General features: G+C 34.3%; 6 protein-coding genes across 11 annotated transcripts in view; 3 read left to right on the top strand and 3 right to left on the bottom strand.

The window, feature by feature from the left end:
• The window catches only part of LOC129786413 (calcium-transporting ATPase sarcoplasmic/endoplasmic reticulum type), a 642,650-nt gene that overhangs the window by 154,229 nt on the left and 471,518 nt on the right, over positions 1-16,903 (top strand). The window lies entirely within an intron of this gene.
• The window catches only part of LOC129786498 (3'(2'),5'-bisphosphate nucleotidase 1), a 1,077,868-nt gene that overhangs the window by 615,294 nt on the left and 445,671 nt on the right, over positions 1-16,903 (top strand). The window lies entirely within an intron of this gene.
• Positions 2-1,133, bottom strand: LOC129786830 (lipase 3-like). The gene has a single exon (XM_055822074.1). It carries the CDS (start codon positions 1,131-1,133, stop codon positions 15-17), a length of 1,119 nt encoding a protein of 372 aa, XP_055678049.1. The 3' UTR covers positions 2-14.
• LOC129786507 (retinol-binding protein pinta) lies at positions 2,392-4,532 on the top strand. The gene is made up of 2 exons (XM_055821591.1): positions 2,392-2,833; positions 3,426-4,532. Exons 1-2 carry the CDS (start codon positions 2,619-2,621, stop codon positions 4,048-4,050), a joined length of 840 nt encoding a protein of 279 aa, XP_055677566.1. The 5' UTR covers positions 2,392-2,618; the 3' UTR covers positions 4,051-4,532.
• Positions 3,930-6,074, bottom strand: LOC129786484 (lipase 3-like). The gene is made up of 2 exons (XM_055821560.1): positions 5,288-6,074; positions 3,930-4,435 (listed from the first exon to the last, which is right to left on the bottom strand). The coding sequence occupies exons 1-2, from the start codon at positions 6,071-6,073 to the stop codon at positions 4,052-4,054; spliced, it is 1,170 nt and encodes a 389-aa protein (XP_055677535.1). The 5' UTR covers position 6,074; the 3' UTR covers positions 3,930-4,051.
• Positions 6,068-16,903, bottom strand: part of LOC129786407 (uncharacterized) — a 26,253-nt gene continuing 15,417 nt past the window's right edge. For 2 of the 6 annotated variants that reach the window (XM_055821400.1, XM_055821404.1), the window contains exons 6-14: positions 16,049-16,788; positions 14,847-15,141; positions 11,981-12,190; positions 9,104-9,766; positions 8,811-9,033; positions 7,325-7,550; positions 7,104-7,263; positions 6,830-7,033; positions 6,068-6,323 (exon numbers count right to left, since the gene is read on the bottom strand). In XM_055821400.1, the coding sequence (XP_055677375.1) occupies positions 6,272-6,323; positions 6,830-7,033; positions 7,104-7,263; positions 7,325-7,550; positions 8,811-9,033; positions 9,104-9,766; positions 11,981-12,190; positions 14,847-15,141; positions 16,049-16,788 (2,773 nt within the window). In that variant the 3' untranslated portion in view covers positions 6,068-6,271. Of the gene's footprint in view, positions 6,324-6,829; positions 7,034-7,103; positions 7,264-7,324; positions 7,551-7,651; positions 9,034-9,103; positions 9,767-11,980; positions 12,191-14,846; positions 15,142-16,048; positions 16,789-16,903 lie in introns of those variants that run through there. The other 4 variants (XM_055821401.1, XM_055821403.1, XM_055821405.1 and 1 more) reach the window with 4 other exon arrangements.

The raw sequence follows: 16,903 nt of genomic DNA, 5'->3' as shown, positions 1-16,903 counted from the left end.
GGTGTATTCTTGGGTTAAACACTATGTTTCCTTATGGAATTTATGAGGGATTTGTAAACTAAATTACGAGCCTCTCCGCCCCAGCAGAAATCCATATGGCCAAAATTTTTATTAGGAACTACAATAATTTCTTCCAAACCACTCAAATTTGCCCCCAAAGTTTCGACATCCTTAATGGAAATTAGTAAATCATTGGCCCCTACGTATAATGTAACAGGAACCTTCACGTTAGTTAAATTGTAACTTGGTGGCCTAGTATCGCCATACATTTGCAAATTCTTCTTCTTCCCGTAATCATACTGGCAGAATCGCTTAGAATTCATTTCCTGGGCAAAATGGAAGATCTGATAGACTGATGCTGGAGCTGGGCTGAGTTTGAGAACAAGAGGAATAATTGGCTCACTTATGCGGTCAACATTGCACCCACCCAGGAAACACATAATATTCGAACATATTTCCAATGAAAAATCATTTGCTTGGCACAAGACTTTTGCGATTTTGTTGAAGAGATTATCTCCAGCTACGACTTGTTCTAGCTGAAAGACATCCCACGTTAATGTGAGCACATTGACAAATCGTGCTAGAATCCTTATCAAAGGACTCTTTACGTTGGACATGAAGACCGCAGGAGCGAGTGCTTGCATTGATTTGACTTTATCATTGAAATGGGGCAGCAAACTAGTCATAACGAAGAAAACCGTGGAGCCCTGCGAATGGCCAATGTAGTGGAGATTGGGTTGTTTAGTGTAATCAAGAATGAAATTTATAAAGGCCGGAATATCGTAGAATCCAATTTCGTGCCAACTAAACTTCCAAAATTTCCTACTAGTCACCGATGGGCTAATATGCCTATTCGAATAGAAACTTCCTCTGGTATTTCCCATCCAAACATCAAAGTTTGACTCCATCAGACTCACCACCAGAGATTTATTACCCGTTACGCAGAAATCCGTGCAGGAGCTCATTAAACCGTGCTGGAGATAAACCACAGGACCCTCCTGTGTTCCATTTATGCTGCGTACATGGAAAAGCTGCAGTATGTATCCATCGGCTGTGATAATGTCAAATTCATCCAAAGTGTAGTTAAGTGGTTTTAAGTAAGTAGCCTGCAAGTATTCAACTTTAATCCTCATTCACATTTTTAAGCCAGAAAAAATGAATAAATAAATACGAACTGGATGATGAGGTCTTAATATTTGATGGGTTAAAGGGAAAATTGAGAAAAACCAGAGTGTGAACACTTCAACAAATTTTCGTCCAACCATCTTGACTTCACGACCTCAAAAATAATTCTAAAACCAAGTCAAAAAATGTTAGAACCGTGAATATCACTAAAGAACCATGTACCAAGACCTAAATTGATTAAATATATGGGTTAATTTTATATGGATGTGAAAGTGTTGTGTTGAATTTTTTTATTCTTTACTTTTCTACGTTAATGTGAGGTGTGGAAAAAAATAGTTTCTTTTTAAAATTAATTAAAAAAAATGGAAAACGTAGATGTGGCTTTGGGCTGTTTAAACATTTAATAAGAATACGTCTTAGAAAATCAAAGAAAACACTTTATGTTATTTTAATTCTTTATTTTATTCATGAGGTAAATATTTTGAATAAATCATAAAAAAAATTTGCCAGGAAGTTCTTAACCTAGATCTTCAAATTAAACAATTCGGAGCCTTTTATTCTAAAACAGATACCTATATCTTTATTTTTAAATTAAAAATTAATAAAGAAAAATTTGAGCAAAACCAGCCTTAAAAGAATTTTCTAAGGAAAACTTAGCTAAGGGTGTCAGCTTAGTTTTGAAAATAACATTAAGTATCTACATACCTATTTTACATAATTTTATAAGATTAATGTAGGGCAAGAATTTTTTTTTCTATAAGTCATTCCTAGAGTTTTCGTTATCTAGAACTTTTCTGCTATCTACTTTTCTCAATCTCAAAATATACATCAGTAATTATTGCAAATTCTAACTAGAAAATAATAAAATTATTTACAATCTACATGTCACAGCCCAACACTGCAAATTAAATATATGAACATAATGTTACGTACATAGTAGCAACATAAAATTATCACCTTTCCCTGATAAGACGAGAAATTTATAGCTCGATTATTCATAATGCAGGAGGAAGCCCACCAAGGAGTTTTATTCAATTACAACGTGACTCACACAATTACCCAAAAACCAGATAATTTAATCTTTGTCTTATTTTTTTCTTTAATTCAAACTTGAGGCCAGTTACAAAAAAAAGTGTCTACAATTTTATTGGAATTTATTATTGAGCTTCTTGCTTTGTTTTCCCATGACCTCCATTATCAAATGCAAGATAAGAATTCCTAATAAAGCGACTGAGAGCAAAACAGAAAGCAATTGAAACGCAATGACATAATAATCGGACTTTCTTTATTAACAAGAGCACTGATCTCTCGCATCATGCTCATTCTTTGTGTCTGATAGCCAGCAGTGTTGTTTGCTCTTCTTACGCGCCACTGCCTTCCAAATACGGTGGGGAGGTCTTATCGCGCGGGGACCCCTCGACACACTCTCCGTGACCGCCTTAGTCAGTGTTTTGGTGTTGCAACGTCAGTTTGCAGCTCGTCGTACGTACAAAATGGACTACACTTGCTCGCTACCATCGGAATCCTACATATTTGCTGAAGCCCAATTAAATGAGACCCAAAGCACGCGTGAAACCTCTTTGGGTGAACTCTCTACGTGGATTAGTGAGAACCCGGAGCTGAATGTTGAGAGAGATGCAGTGCACTTGTTGTATTTCTTACGTGGTGCGAAGTTTAATGTCGACAAAGCCAAAGATAAAATTAAGAGGTGAGTGTTTATGTTGTATTTATGTATATATGCGTGTGTGGGTTATGTGGTATGTAAGTACATAGCTCTTTTTGTGAATTGAAGCATAATTTAAATTTTATTAATCCCATAAAAAAATATGAGGGCAATAACAAACTTTTTTTTTTTAATATTCAATTAATTAAGTAAATTATTGTGATAAAATGAAGAGCAACGGAAGGTGGGAGGGTGTTGGACAATTTGGGTTAATTAAATAATTTTTGCCTTTCCTCTCTGTTTGTGAATAAGAGAAGATTTTCATATAGAGCATACATAATCATAAGAAATTTTCAAAGCAATTTTTCTTACAGAAGCAAAAAATTGTTTTTCTTTCGTCAAAGGAAAGTTATTAAAAAAAAAAAAGATTTTTCTAATAACTCAATTTTTTCCACAAAATATTCAATTTAAATATATTTTCTAAAAGATTTTTATATTGGCAAAATAATCTATAAAAAGATCTTTGAAAAATAGATTGTGTTTCTCATGACCCCATTCTCCCCTATGTTGTTTGTTAACCCAGATAATACTAAAGAAAAAAAAATATTTTTAAATTATTTCCATTTTATGTTTTCAGATATTATCGCATGAGAGCTGAAAGATCTGAATGGTTCACAAACAGAAATCCCTTTCATCCCGAATTGGATGAATTACTGAAGATTGGTGTATGTTTCCCACTGCGGGAACGTGATGAGCACAATCGCCTGGTTGTTGTTATTCGCACAGGAGCCCACAACCCGCGCAAACATACGCAGAATAATGTTTTCAAAGTCTGCAAAATGCTCATTGATTTGGCCATTAGAGCAGATGAAAGTATCTCAATCTTCGGCGTATCTGCCGTCCTGGACATGACTGGAGTAACTCTCGGGCATGCCCTACAGCTGAAACCGACCCTAATAAAACGAACTGTTGCCTGCTGGGAGACCTACCCATGCAGAGCTCGTAGATTGGAGTTCGTCAATGCTCCGGCACATGTGAATGTTGTCCTCAATATCTTCAGGAGCTTCATGAGTGCAAAGCTAAAGGAAAGAGTTTTCGTAACTAAAGGACTACCGAAGAACAATGAGAACCTCCCGGCAAATCTTGGTGGACACGGACCGAGTTATCAAGAACTTGCAGTTTATTGGCGTAAAACAGCGCAAGAGAGCGCCGAGTGGTTTGCACAGAATGAACAATACAAAATGACTTTAGCTGCACCATAAATCAATTCTCCATTGCACGCATATTCCGGATTACGTGCTCATGGAGGAGTGTCCTTTGATTGATTGCCCAGACAAAGTCCAAATGATTGAATTCCATCATTGAAACCAAATGCTTCACCCGCACATTCGGTAGGCGTCGATGCAGCAGATCAACATCCTCGGGGGCTGCAAGCCAATCATTGAAGCTGTGGTAGAGGAAGACGGGAGATGAGATAAGGTGCAGGTTGTACAGAGGAGGAACTAGTTGTCCATAGATGATCTGGTTCATTGCTGGGCCGTGATCGTACTGCCGGAAGATGCGGTGTCGTGTTACCTGACCGAAGTGAATCATTTGACGCGTTGATGCACCAGCTGGGGAATGGCCGTTGATAACTGGCAGCATTGTCTGGAATTATTTCAAAATTAATTTTATCTGGAGTTCAATAATTAATTTATGATTAATTAATAAATTTTATTTTTTGTTTTCAATTGAAAGAAAATCTTAAGATACTGATCGGTTTGAACACTTTAACACTGATTTTTTTTAGATTGTCGTAGGTCACAGATTAATACAAAGATCACAAAGTTCAAGCTTAAAACACAAATTATGAATTAAAAATTTAAATCAAGATTAAGGAGGGTCTCTTTTGAGAGCTAGTGAAAAATAATGATTTTATTTTTCTTAAACTTGGTTTTCGAGTGTAGGTCACATTTAAAGACTTATAATTGAAGAGTAAGAAAAGCACTTTCCGCCATCTTGAGATTTTTGACAAAACACAAAGGTAAGTTTTTCTCAGGATCTACTGGATGGATTTTGATGGGATAAAAAGCAAATGGAAGAGGAAGTATCAACGAACAATGTACCGGAACGAATTTTTAAATTTCCATTCAGAAGCTATGAAAAGTGCACAAGAATATTTTTCTACTTTTCTCAGCTTCAAAGTCGAAATTCCAAAATCTATTCTGGTACATTGTTCATTGGTATTTCTTCTTTCATTTGCTCTTTACCCCATCAAAATCTATCCAGTAGATCCTGAGAAAAACCTACCACAGTGTTTTGAGGAAAATCTCAAGATGGCGAAAAGTGATTTTCTTACACTTCATTAATTAGCCTAAAAATGTAATCAACATCAGAAAACCAAGTTTAAGAAAAACCCCAAGATAATTGAAAACATTAAAAATTTGTGAATTCTAACACCTGTCCCAAGAGACCCCCCTTAATTAACAATAAAAAAAGGGATTCAAAAGATTAACTCACTGTGTTCAGTTCAGCTGAATTATATCCTGCTAGGAGGAAGATCTCATTGTAGCACATTGACTGCGTAGGAGCTCCATCGCGGCATTGATCCTGGCCCCCAACACGATTCATCTGATCCGTAGGTGCAAAGTCATGCACTCCCATGACCTGCAAAGCCATCGTAGTGGAAGTCAACCACATTACCAACCCATTGACATAGGGGCTACGTGTGTGATGCATATAGGCAGCTGGAGCAAGAGCCTGCATTGAGAGGATTCGACTGTTGTACTGCGGAACTTCTGATGCCATTACCCAGAAAACCGTTGTCCCCTGGGAGTGTCCAATGTAGTGAATTTGACTCCGACCCGTATGCTGAACGATGTAGTCAATATTGGCCGGGAGATCACTAACACCAATCTCGTGCCAGGAGAAAGCCCAGAAAGCAGACAAATTGGGATTCAGATTCGTATGACGCCGTGAATAGCGATTCCCTCGTGCATTGCCCATCCACACGTCGTAGCCCAAATCGTGCAACATATACCCAAGGCCCACATTTGGTCCCATCAGGATCCAATCCGCCGACGAGCTGAGCATTCCGTGCATGAGGAAAGCCACCTGACCCCCTGGATTGGGGATCCGATGCAATTCCAACATGTACCCATCGTTAGTTGTCACGATGTGCGTCTCAGCTGGGTACCCATACTTCCGCAGCAGCTCCGTTGTCGTCAGCCGGGAATCCTCAAGGATATCATCACAGGCCACCCCCAAAACACCCCCAATTAGCACAAGAATAAAACTCAATTTCATCTTTCTTCACAGACGGTCACTCATTTAATAAGTCCATCTCCTACAAATTCCGCACATTTTATAACATTTTCCTTTTGCAAAATAAAACTCTGATTTTTCTGATAAATATATCTTCATTTTGGGTATTAACTTAATCATGGGTAATATAATTTAGGGAAGGGGGGGAGGGCAACAAAAGAAACGCGACTTTATCGCAATTTACGCGATTTTGGAACTTTGATCAGCTGCTACATTCCGAGAGCCAGATGCCCTGCAAAATTACAAAAAAAAATTAAATTATTGTTTGTTTTCATTTATTATGCACGTTTATTTTTTATTTAGCTTCACTGCCGTAATTTATTTTGAAGAAATATTCATTTATTTCCAATTTGAATCGAATGTCTTAAAAAACTTTAGGAGATTGTGCTGAAGCTATGAGCTTTCCTAGAAGCTTAAACCAAACGGATTTTCAATAAAATCCATGTATTTTTAATAAAGAATTAAAATTTTTTAAATAAGTATTAATCACCTATAAAAATTTTGTAAAAAAGAGATAAAAAAATAGGGGAACGTGCGGCTAATAAAGTCAGAAAAGAGCTTAACAAAAACTCAAAAAATCCTATATTTTGCCAAGAAATAGAACAAAGTATTTTGTAGGTCTTTCCCTTAGAAAATTTCCCATTCTATAACTTTTTCCAAAAAGTTAGCAAAAGAATTTTTAATTATTTTCAGGCAGTGTCTGTAATGCAAAAATTAAATAAACTATTATCAACAAACCTCGATAAGAGAATGGGCCTGATAGCAGACTTGATGTTATCGTAGACACTTGGATTTATGAGCTCTTGAACTTTCAAGATACTGTTTGAGGCATTCAATGGTCGAGAACAAGTGCGTGTGGGAAAATTCTCCATTGATGCGAAATCATCCAAAAATCGTTCTCGAACGTAAATTAATGGTTGAATGATCCGAATTGCTCCATCTCTGTTTAAACCAGTAAAAAGATTTTTTTTTTTAATTTATGAATAATTCAGAGAATGAAGTCAAAACTCACCCAGATGTGGGATTAATCTCAAATGTATTTAGCTGCCCCTTTGTGAGGAGCGAAACAAGGAATTCCTCAGCCAGGGTATCCAATGTGCTAGCCAAGGCGACAACGTTGTACTTGAATTTCAGTGCTGTACTGCACAATTTGGAAGTTATTTCCTTAGATTCTGTTTAGAAGAATAACATGAAAATTAATTTCGGGAAATTAAGAAAAATGAATTTCTCTACCTTTTTGATCAAATATGTAGTTGATACCCAAGTCTCGAAGGTAGAGCATGAGAAGTCTGGGATCAATTTCCGAACTACCTAAAGTACAGGCTCCAATAGTTATGTTGAGACTTCTAATTTCAGCGTATTGCTGAAGAATGTGAAGCAGACACAGAGACGGGGTACTTCCGGAGAGACCCACCAATATTTTATCTCCCTCCTTCACCATACTAAAGTCTTCTAGAGCCTTTAAAAATTAATTAAACACAAAAAAGAAACATTTTAAAATTAAAGAAATGGAGAAATTCCTAAAGAAACTTGAGGGTTTGGTAAAAGGAAAAAATGCTGTTAGATGTCAACGCCATTAGAACATTTAGTTTATTGAGTTTTTTTTTACAATATTCAACTCTGGAGTACATATCATGAGTAAGTTATGTATACAATATATATAGTGTGTAATATTTGGCAAAGAACATTACTCTAAGGGCCTGTAGGTTTGAAACTTTCAAACGAGAATAAATTAAAAATAAAATTAACTTAGGGAAGATTAATTCACAAAGTTTATTTTATTTTTTTAGCCTTATTCAATTTAAAAATAATTTTGAACTTTCTAATTTTTTATTTAAATAAATCGCTGCCTAATGCAAAATATTCTTATAAATGAATCTTAAATTTAAAAGAATTTCTTTTATAAAAATTTTAAGCAAAAGCAATTAATTCTCTTTGGTAAATGAGATAACTTATTTAAAAATTATTTTTTGATAAAAGATCAATTTTTGGAAATTCAAAAAAAAACCTATAAAACTTCAAAGAGGCCATTTATGGAACTTCTAACTTAATAATTAATTTAAAAAAAAACTAATTTTCATAATTTAGGAAAATGAAATTTTGGTAAAACTAAATTGTTTATCTTGAAATTCAAAATTTAAAAAAAGACTAACTTTGACTTCCAATTGCATTTTGTTCTTTAATAAAAAAATTATTAGTTTTCTATCTATACTAGCAAAAATCAATATTATAAAATAATTTGCTTATAAGATTAATTTGTACATTTACATCTACAATTTGTGAGCCAAAATAAGATATGAAATAGAGGCGAAAAAAATCATTAGAAGAACTCTTTCACTTTAATAATATTAGACTAGTTTTCCTCCTCAATTTGGCACCAACTTGCTACACTTTTTTCCCCCGACGCGTTTTCCGCATCTGGAGAATGGATGAGGAATAAATCTACGGCAAAAAATGTGTTATTAATTCGGATTGAAGCGTTGTGGAGGGGTGTGGTGTGGGCATGCTTTTTTAAATTCATAAAGTGAAGAGAGAGAATTTCAAAAATTGCATATATTTAGTGCGAGCCGCATACTTTAGCTAAAAGTGCGATTAATATTCTTTTTTTTTATTATTATTATTTCTCTAAATTACTCTCTGTTACCGTTTGGGTTATTAAAATATTACTCAACCAGTTAATGCGGTACTTTAAAATATTATTCTTATTTCATGGATTAACCTCAGCTGCTGGAGTCCAGATTTCTTTTGGCACATGATGCCATTTGTTGTCAACTTTTGCATGTCCAATTGGTTTTTTGGCAATTTTTTCCTTGTTCGCCGATGTGGTGGGAGTTGTTTTGTTCAATTTCAAGTCAATCTTCTTAATATTGTTGCTGGAAAAATTATCACCGGCCAGTTTGTAGTCTGGCCTTTCACTTCCATTAGCTGGGACTGAATTTGTTCTGAAAAGTTTATTAAAGAAAATTCATTTTTTGCAAAACACAAAGAAATTTGCTTTGTTTTAATTCTCACCTGAAGCCTGTTGATGGATGACTGTGCCTCACACGCACCTCATCACTTTCCGTGAAGCACATATTGATCCCCGAATCCTGCGATGCCGTATTAATGGGATCAATGAGTTTGGAAATTGTTCCAGTGTAGGGACAATTGGGGGTAGAAGTTTCCGGACTTGTGGCGGTTTGTTGATGCCACCCAATGGCTGAATTGGGTCGTGGAAATGATTCAGATCGCTTTTTGAAGCAATCCGTGCAAATTTGACTCTCACTCCCAATTGCCGACTCACTGAGCTTCGGCTGCCGCACAAGGATACTCCTCGTATCGGGGCTCTCCTCGTGCGAACCCTTCTTACGCATTATCACCGCTGGATCTGTGTGCTCCTCAATCACAGTCGTATAGGCCTCCCGAATCTCTGATTTCACCTCACTCGCCATCTCCTTGGAGAACTCCTTGAGGTACTCTGTGACATCAGACACCGACACAGAGTCATTCTTGGAGGAATCCAATGTGGTGTTGTACAGTGAAACACCCAGAGAATTCATATCAACCGAATCAGAACTCTCAAGAACATCTTCCACTTTGGAAATCACCTCACGAATTTCGGATTTTATTTCCGTGGCCAATTCCTCTGTGACTTCTTTCACGTACGCTTGAATTTCTTCGGTACATTCTGTGAAGCTGTACAAGAAAAAAACCAAAAAGTTATATAAATCAAACTTTTTATTAAAAAATTGATTTTTTTTCTTTTAATTTATCATCTATTTATTTAAAAAAAAATATTGATCAAATAAAATTCTTGAAGAATCTAATGGCCTAGATCTTTTAATCTTTTAAATTTTTGTCATAATTAAGACCATTTAAATGACCTAAGAAAAATTAGATAAAAGAAAATCAAGAAGAAATAAATAGAAAACTTTGCTGTTGATAACATTTCTTAATAAATTCGCAAATACTGAATATTGACTTAAAAAAATATTTCAAATACAAAAATTGTCAAAAATTAAATTGAAGACCCGAGGAAGGAGACATTAATCTCCGAAATGTCGCATTAATGAAAATAGAGCATGTCATAAAGATAAGATCTCATGTTTTTTCTCAAATACTAAACACGCTCAATTTGATTAATTGAGCCCCTGAGTGTGTTAGAATCATTAGAATCTTTAAGTTATTTTCCTAAAACAAAGAGCTATAAAAGGAGTTTATTTGTCCCTGTATGGGAAAAGACAAACACGAAGAATAATTTTCCACTGGACTTAGATGAGAAAATGCGACAAATATTTGCATTTATAAATTTCCTTTAAGCCTTATTTTTCTCATAAATATTTTTAATAAAAAAAATTGAAGACATTGAATTGAAACTCAAACGAAATGGCAATATTAAAGGAAAAATATTCCAAGAAAATCATTAAAATCCGCTTAAGTCTTTGAAAGAAGAACTTCTTCAATAAGTGGATGTAATACTTCTATTTATATATGTATGGCTACAGCACCGACAGTCTCGATAAGATTTTCATGAAAAATTCTAAGAAAACTGTCTCACAGAACTTTTTTTTTGGACAATAAAAATGTGAATTTTTTAATTTTTTAATGAAAAATTTATAAAAAGAATAAAAACTTTAATCTTTCACGTAGTTTTTAAAATTAAACCGTGTTCATTTCAAACATGCACTAAAAACCACACCCAGGGGCGGAGCTTAAGCACATAGTTTCACAAGAAAGTAAAACAATCACAAAACGAATTGAAAATAGGAAACTTGGGAGTGGGGGAGACATTAAATAAAAGCTGTGTTCTTAAGTTTCTGGAAAAAAGAATAAAGTCACAGCTATTGAAATTAATGAAATTAAAGGATAATTTAATTACAGTCTTCCTCTCCGCAATGCTCTTGTTCTTCATGAAAAGGCACCAAGAGGTAAGAAAATCAAACTATTCATAAAGTTAGATTAATTCTCTTCTACGCAAATAAATTTAAAATTATCCGTTAAACCGTCTAAACCCATTATCAATTACTTTCTACGAAAAAAAAAAACGAACGCTCAACCGGCATTAGAGGAGGGAAAAAGCAACTTAAGGGGGGTCTCTTGGGAAATCTATTAGAATTTACACATTTTTAATGTTGTCATTTTTTGGGGTTTTTCTTAAACTTGGATATCCGATGATGGTTACATTTGTAGCCTAGTTATTGAAGTGTAAGAAAATCACTTTTCGCCATCTTAGGTGCGACGCCATCTTGTGATTTTCCGACTTTTCCGCAGAACTGCCCTAAAACACAAAGGTAGGTTTTTCTCAGGATCTACTGGATGGATTTTGATGGGGTAAAAAGCAAATGAAAGGGGACATACCCGTGCAGATTTTGATGTACCAGAATTTTGAATTTCCATTCTGGGGCTGAGAAAAGTGCAAAAATGTCAAAAACTTGTAAACAAAAGTCACATTTTTCCACTTTTCTCAGCCCCAGAGTGGAAATTCAAAATTCTGGTACATCAAAATTTGCACTGGTATTTCCTCTTTCATTTGCTTTTTACCCCATCAAAATCCATCCAGTAGATCCTGAGAAAAACCTACCTTTGTGTTTTGAGGAAAATCTCAAGATGGCGTCGCATCTAAGATGGCGGAAAGTGATTTTCTTACTCTTTAATGCTAAGTCTTTAAATGTCACCAACACTTGAAAACCGAGTTTAAGAAAAACCCCAAGAAAAATTAAAATATTTAATTTCACCAGCTCTCAAAAGAGACCCCCCTTAATTCCGCATCATGCAAACAGGCTTATCTTAATGAAAGGAATTTGTCACATTCATCATCTTGCTAAACAGTCTCTCCTCCCTAATCTCAACTGTGAAATATTTACACTTGCACTTGAGCTGAAATTAAATGTGACAACGATGCAATCTCACCTTCCACTCTGCGATAAGTTTTGAAGACTTGGTGTGGGTGATGCATTCTCAGATGATGAAGCTGTGTTAAATAAATCTGTTTGACTACTGCATGAGCAGACACGTTGACGTCTCTTAACTCCATTTGTTTGCTGTTGGTCGGGCATTAGGCCCAAATGAATTCGCGTTTGTGGACTCAATGCGGGCACGGATCCCCAACTATTACATCTACTTCATTACCACATGTTTTTTTTTGCGTTCATTTTGCGAATGAGTGAGATGGCGTGAAAAAAGAGAAAAATCAGTTTAGTCACCAAATACATAGCAAAACAGCCAACATTTATGTGTATACCTCAATGTATATAAAATTATTTGTTTTTATATGTTTTAATCGATGAAAAATGTTTTGTGTGATTAAAAAGAATTACTAAAGCAAACAACTACTTATTAATTCTATCCTACTTCTTTTTTTTTCTTTCAATTACACCTCTCTCTACTTTTATGACGCGAACTTGCGCACCTCTCCCACAAATTTACTTTCCATAATTATTCGGGTGGTTCTTGTAAATGAAAAATATGTACATATATTTTTTCATTAATAAATATTCTACTGTGGCACGATATTTTCTTTTTAACGTATAATCGTGCAATAAAATATTAATCATTCTAATACTACGTATTACAATTTTTTTAACATTCATGAATAGTGAAAAAAATAGAGAGCCTTGCCACAAGAGATTGATTTTGAATTTCGTATGAATAAATATTTTATTATTTATATGTCCCTGAAGCTATTGAGACAATTCAAGTTTAACCTCTCCTCATGCTAAATAGAACTTTCTCAAATTGCAAAACAACTTTAGAATCTCACAATATTATTTTTTAATCTGAAATAGAACGCCTTTGCAAACTAAAGACCTATATAATTGAACTGAATCATTATATTGGAAGGAAATAAGGTAATTTTGGGCGTATCAAGGTAAATAAATAAAAATTAAAATCAGTCGCGTGTTGACAAACTCTGTTGTGCAACATTAATTCTTTATTTTGTTGTGAGTCAGTTTATTTAAATTTTAGTGGTGAGTGTTATCAGCGTGATTAGCAAATTTCTCAATGCTTTACAAACACATTATTGAATAATTAGTTTCTTTATCATTGAACACACTCAGACGTTTTGGGAATATTCTTTACATAAATTTACAATTGATTTATTTCTCTCTTTTCTATTTGCGATTTTCTTTGATTTTTAAATACGTTCTAAGGAGATTTTTGTGTTAAAAAATTATCTATTGATTTGCTTAAAATCTTATCAAAAAGAATATAATTTATTATTGAATCGAAGGGTGTTTATCTGTCGAATAATTTGACTATTTTGGCGAATATCCAAAGATTGGCCAATAATCACAATATTTCCAAAGATCTGAATTCTGAATTGTTAATTTTTCCAAAAATTGCGATCTGAATTCTTGCTTATTTTCAGCTAAAATTTAGTATTTCTTCGGCTTGATTTTACTACTTTCTCGGTTTGTATTTACTGTTTTTTTTTAAGTACTTTTTAGGATTGAATTTAGTACTTATTCGCTCTTAATCTAGTACTTTTCCGATTGAATTCAGAACTTTTCGTGTTAGAATTTACTTTATTTATTTTTGGCTAAAATTTAGTATATTTTCGACTAGAATTTAGTAGGTACTCTTAATTATTGGATTTATTTATGAATTATGAATTTTCAAAAAATACTAAAATCTAGTTGAACTAATAAATTCAAGCTGAAAAAGTACTAAATTCAATCAGAAAACATACAAATTCTATCTAAAAACATAGTAAATTCTAGTTGAAAAAGTATGCTGAATACAATGGGAAAAAAGTACTTAATTTAAGCCTACAAAGTACTAAATTGAATTTCACTTCTTTGGCTAGAATTTAGTAAGTACTCTTTAGTCCTTTGCACTTCAGTCTCTACCAATTTAAGACTAAAAAGTAAATAAATATTCACCTGTTGAATATTTTGATTTCCTTGGCGAATAATCCGAATATTTTCATTTAGATAAACACCCCTTGTATTAAATTTTAATATAAGAAAATTGAGTAATAAAGGGAAATTTATTTAAAAAAATTAAATCACAAAAACCTCGTGAAAATTTATAATTTTTCCCCAGAATTATGCTTCAGGAAAAGCTTTCAATATTCATTTTTTTTAATTAATTTTTGTTCTACAAAATAATCAATCTACTTTACTCATTTAACAAGAATTAAAAAAAAATCATTTAGGAAAATCGTAAAATCGTCAAGTGAAAATTCAAGAAAATGTCATTTTGCATGAAAATATATTTTACAGCAATTTAATAAGTAAATAAGGATAGGTATATAATAGGTACAGATAAGAATTGAATAATTGGCAAGGAAGGAAAAAATAGTTGGCACTAAAGCAAAAGCTCACAGACGCTCTGTAAATATTTTAACGCGACAGATAACACGACGATAACGCCTTGGATAACAATCCATTCTATTGGTGTGTTAATGAAAAATTGTTGTTATAAAATCCCCATTATATAGTCTCTTTTACAATCAAATTCACATTAAATCCGCCATAAGCTTGATAAATTTTCGTACAAATATTTATGCGTCTGAACAAGAGCGCTTTTTTATTGCAAATTTCACATCGTTTGGCGCATAAAGAAAAAAAAACACAGGACTTTCACAATATATATCAAGAAGGGAGAAGTTGCGGAGGCAAATCAAATTGCGATATTATACATTTATACGAGTACAATGTCACTCCAAACATACAAAAAAAAAAGAGTAATGTTGTTTGATTTCGTTTCTTTTCTTTTCCTTTTTTTCCATTTTGCATAAAAGAAAGAGAGATATTCATGAGGTAAAACTTACCTATTTCTCGAAGGAGTGCCACCCTCATTTGCTATTATATTCGATATCCTCTGTGATCCGAAATTTCCTATTGTCGTTACTTCTCCCCCGAGAGAAAACCTCACAGTGGGTGGGGATACACATTCAACGTACTTGCCATCATTCGCTGGATTTACTGGATTCGGTGAAGATTGATGACGCTGCAGAGGTATCTGAAGTGGTGATATTGGAAGACTTCGATTTCTCAGACTTTTTATATCCAGTGCTGACAGACTATTATGACGGTGGATAAATAGAAGGGCGGGTGCTTCTGAAACTACACACACACAGACCACATCAATTAATTTTTCTTTCCATGGTGCTAAGGGATTACAAGAGTTTTCACAAAGAAAATTCTCACACATTGCTTTAATTTTCAGCAGTATCAGAAAACTAAAAAATCGGAAATTGAATAGACTCTGTAATTTAGAAAGTTTCGATTTTTTTAGCTTAAGGAAAATCGTCTTAAGTCAGATCTGAATTTTCCTAAATCAGAATAAACTTCTTTAAGCTAGACTATAGTTTTTTTTTTAAACTAGGTTTAAGTTTTTAAAGTCAGTCCTAAGATTTTTAAGCTAGGTCTTTGTTGTAGATTAAACTTAAGATTTTTAGGGTCAGGTTTTTAAGGTTTCAAGGTTAAATCATGCTGAACTGAGTCTGAATGCGTCTTAAAAGTCTAACCTAATGGAACTAAAAGGTTTGGCCTAAGAAAAATAGACCTGGCCTTATAAACGATTAAGCTTTATTTCTTAAGTCAGACTTAAGTTTTTAAGTCACTTACATTTTTTAAGGCTTTATAGTTAGGCTAGGTCTAGGATGTACATAACAATACCTCAGCATGATCTCGATTAAAAAAACTTGAGGTTAAAACTGAAGCCTGGTTTAAATAAACTAAGGCCTGGCTCAAAACAAAACAACAAAAGACTTAAATTTTTTTAAAATAAAAAAAGTTCTAAAAAAAATTTTTAAATAAAAAAAATTTTCATTGTCAATTTTACAATTTTTAGTTTTAATAAAAATTTAAAAATTTAAGAGGGGTGAGGGGTGTAGGTAAAATCTCAAGGTTAGAATGTGAGATGAGATGGTAACTTTACTCACACCCAAAAAAAAATCTTCCAAAAGGGATTTTAATTGAATTTCGTATGATTAGTAAATTGAATAAATTAAAGAGAAAAAAAGCTCACCATTGTTGGGGTCAAATGGCACAACATTTTTAACATTTTGTGAATTGCCAAGGAGCAATTCATGCGCCTCCCCCGGAAGCATGTACCACCGTAGTGGTTCAATGTTCTCCTTCAGTCGCACTACTAACTTTTCGGACTTTGATGCTTTCTGGGCCATTTTGCGTGCCCTATTGAAAATACACCGGGCCGTATGGAGGCAATCCTGATAGTTTTGTGGAAATGTACCCGGTCCCGATATACGTCGATCGGAGAAGAGCATCCGCCCATCGGTATATCGTATGGCTCCCAGCCATTTTCTCTCCTTTGCCAGTGAATTCGAATGATGCCTCCACTCACCCGTAATTGGATCACATTCATACTGCGGCAGGAGCTTCCATGCCTCCGTAGCCACCATTTTGAGTGCCTCAAGAATGAAGCCAGTCTCTTGTTCGGACATAAAGTACGTCAGGGAGATGCGTGTGTAGCCCGGGCGTAGCTTCTCATTGTCATCATCAGTCAAGATGCGCTCGTACTCTATGGAAAATTTCTCAGAGATTCCAATTTCTCTGCCAATGTGACTCTCTGCTGTGGCCTGAATGCCAAATACATCGTTGAGTACAGCCACGATAAATCGATGATGGAGAAATGCGCCTCGGGGGTGCTTCACGAGAAAGCAAATTGTCGGTAGACGCTTGGGAATCATTCCCGAAGGTCCAACCAATATAATCTCCGGGATTGTGCGAATGTGTGATAAGATTTGCCTAAAAATTCAATCAATAAATAACATTTATACTCAATTTATCGCAAACCCAAACTTCTCTGAGATTGTTATGTATGTATATAGCTTTATTCTATATATAATATTATTTATATGTA

The sequence above is a fragment of the Lutzomyia longipalpis genome, chromosome 1 (genome assembly GCF_024334085.1).
Source record: "Lutzomyia longipalpis isolate SR_M1_2022 chromosome 1, ASM2433408v1".
Lineage (NCBI taxonomy): Eukaryota > Metazoa > Arthropoda > Insecta > Diptera > Psychodidae > Lutzomyia > Lutzomyia longipalpis.
This window is presented reverse-complemented; position numbering and strand designations above follow the sequence as displayed.